The sequence below is a fragment of the Panulirus ornatus genome, chromosome 5, assembly GCF_036320965.1.
Source record: "Panulirus ornatus isolate Po-2019 chromosome 5, ASM3632096v1, whole genome shotgun sequence".
Lineage (NCBI taxonomy): Eukaryota > Metazoa > Arthropoda > Malacostraca > Decapoda > Palinuridae > Panulirus > Panulirus ornatus.
Genome location: NC_092228.1, coordinates 43,537,200 through 43,540,471, shown reverse-complemented (window position 1 = coordinate 43,540,471; position 3,272 = coordinate 43,537,200). Strand labels below are relative to the sequence as shown.

The following is a 3,272-nucleotide window of genomic DNA, read 5'->3' as shown; positions in this document are numbered from 1 at the left end:
AAACGAGAGGCAAAATCCAGTGTTCAGGTTCGTGGTTTGATACAAAGAAATTCTAAAGAACTTAATATGGATGATTGGAAGATCAAGAGAACAAGATTATGGTATATCAAATGATTGTTATATTTCTTTCTTGTGTCTCCCCTGATGTGATTATGACACGAAAGTGCACTTGGGAACTTATCGTGTTCCATTTTCCCCGTGGACTCACAGGAAAAAAAAAAATACATATATATATATATATATATATATATATATATATATATATATATATATATATATATATATATATTCCTATGAGTCCACGGGGAAAATGAAACACGATAAGTTGCCAAGTGCACTTTCGTGTCATAATCACATCATCAGGGGAGACACAAGAGAGAAATATAACAGTCAGTTGATATACATCGAAGAGACGAAGCTAGGACGCCATTTGGTAAACATGTGATTGTCCAAGACAGACAACGAGCGTTCATAAACTTATCATTTTACAAATTTTATCAACAATAAAGTTATCTAATTTGTATAGACCATCACTAATATCAAGATAATAATTCTCTGTGTATATGATAAAGAAGATTCAATGATATTTCTCGTGGTAATAGAGTTAGAGTTGATAACTGAGATGGCATTACTCCAGTCAATACAATGATCATAGTTTTTAACGTGATTAAACAAGGCTTTTGATTCTTGTCCCGTTCTTATACTATATTTATGTTGCTTAAGTCTAACAGAAAGATCCTTACCAGTCTGACCAACATAAAACTTATCACAATATCTACATGGCACTTTATAGATGCACCCAGGAGAAGTTTCTGGTGAATTCCTGATTAAGATATTCTTTATAGTATTATTGTTGCTGAAGGCAACATTTACATTGAAGGATTTAAACAACATGGGAAGTAAAGTGAAATTATTATTAAAAGGGAGAACTAAAAGATTCTTGGTGTCAATGGGAGGTTTGGACTCAACTCTATAAAATGATTTCTTAGCTAATTTAAGCCTTACCTCCCAAGTACCAGAAAAAAGATAAGAAAAGAAGAAAGAGAAATGATAATTAGAAAGTTAGATAATCATAGGGTAAATAATGAAGACGAAATAAGTGAAATATGTTTGGTGTGTCGCTAAGGGATTTAAATGTAAACATGGCCCATTCGAATGTCACCTCAACCATTTCTCTCCACGAATCTGTACGATATATTGCGACACACTGCACCACATTACGACACATTATATCAAAATAAGTATGATAATAAAATCTAATTTTCTTTTTCAAACGGACGATAAGATAATTTCAGTCTTTGTTTGTGACGTGTTGAATAAAAAAAGAAAATATTCCACCAGCTTCGAATGCGTCACAAAGATGGCGTCGTATACACACTGAAAACATTACGAAATAACTGATTTATTTTTCAGTCATACTAAGCGGTATTCCCCATGTCCAAATCAATTGATGAATGCTTTTAAACTCTATATATAAAATGGTAATAAAGTAGGCCTGAAATGATCAATAGGCATTAATTAAATTGAGCTAATAAGCGCCAGAAGTATTTATCTAAACTCTGTCGTATGTATATATATATATATATATATATATATATATATATATATATATATATATATATATATATATATATATAAAACGAAAACTTCTCAAACATGACACACTTTTTTAGGTAGACTTATGAACCATCAATTTCTAATTTACGAAAGATCTTACGTTCTAAGATACACAGAGAGAGGCTCTGTGTTTACAAAGCAAATGTTGAAAAAGATGGTTGCTTTGTCTATCCGTTCTTCCTCCAGCTATATTTGGGGGAGTCGAACTCCATTGCTTTCCCCGCTCTTGTAGCGCTTCGGGAATCAATAAACTGGTCTCCCTGGGATGGCATGATGATGACGAAACTTGCTAATGTATGAACTAGGGCGTATCAACTACCAGACACACAGAGAAAAAGGACCAATTACCTTATTTCAATGGAAACCACATCATTGGTACTTAGGCCATTAACAGACACACATAAAAAGGACCAATTACCCTTTTTCTCAATGGGAACCACCTAATTGGTACGTAGGCCATTAACAGACACACATATAAAGGACCAATTACCTATTTTTTCAATGGGAAACCACCTCATTGGTACGTAAGGTCATATATACATACATACCTTTGGAGATCTTCATATTTCTGTGATGAATTCCTCCGCTCTTTTCATATATATATATATATAGAAAGCACTTCTCTTGCGTCAAAGGAATTTTACAATAAGAACGAGAGTTCAAAATAGTTATCATACAAAAATTTGAGAGTTCAAAATCGTCACTCACTGATAAGAGTTTAATATTAACCAAATGGTTGAAGACATTCACTCAAATCACTCTTTCTTTTTTCCCCCAAGGTTTTTCGCTCTTCATCTAAATATTCCTCAAAGTTCGATTCTTGTGGGGCCTTTGGGAGAGGCCCTTGGGGCACACGAAGCCCTTAGTACTCCAGCGACGCAAGGGCGTGTCAACACAGGCACTGGTGATCTAAGACAAGTTTCGCTGGCACTGGGATGCCTCTATGTATATAAAATGGGTTGAAAAGAGGACTTTGAATGGGTGGTAGAAAGAGTTCTGTGTCTTTGAGTTCGAGGTTGCGCGCACGTTCTCTCCCTCCCTCTCGCTCAGCCCGTGTTGAACCACCGCCTCTTTCCCCTCTCCCTCACACCCTCTCTCCCTCTCTCCCTCAACCCTGACACACACACACTCACTCACTCCCTCACTCCACGTCCCTCCCTCTCTGGGGCTAATTGGATCCCCAACTCTGGCCTCACACAGACACACACACACACACACACACGTCTCCCCCACCACCTTCCCACACCACCTTCCCCACCACCTTCCCCCACACCACACTCCCCCAAGATTTTTGTGCCCTACAACGCCCAACGTGACCCCCCAACAACCCCCCTCTCTCCCCCAGAGATTTTGTGCCATACGAACGCACGACCGTGACCCCTAACCCCCTCCCCCCAGAGATTTTGTGCCATACGAACGCACGAACGTGACCCCTTCCCCCTTCCCCCCAGAGTTTTTGTGCCATACGAACGCACGAACGTGACCCCCTAACAACCCACCCCTTCCCCCCCAGAGATTTTGTGCCATACGAACGCACGAACGTGACCCCTAACCCACCCCCCCTTCCCCAGAGATTTTGACCTTTGACCTTACAGCGAACACAAGAGAAATGGAGGAGGAATATCTGTCCTCGATATTCGTGAATACAAAAAGAA

General features: G+C 38.7%; 1 protein-coding gene across 1 annotated transcript in view; it reads right to left on the bottom strand.

Moving 5' to 3' along the window:
- Window positions 1–2,735, bottom strand: part of Culd (CUB and LDLa domain) — a 39,617-nt gene extending 36,882 nt beyond the window's left edge. Inside the window, 1 exon segment of the mRNA XM_071662148.1 lies at window positions 2,166–2,735. Coding sequence (XP_071518249.1) covers window positions 2,166–2,292 — 127 coding nt within the window. The 5' untranslated portion in view covers window positions 2,293–2,735.
- Window positions 2,736–3,272: the final 537 nt, after the last annotated feature.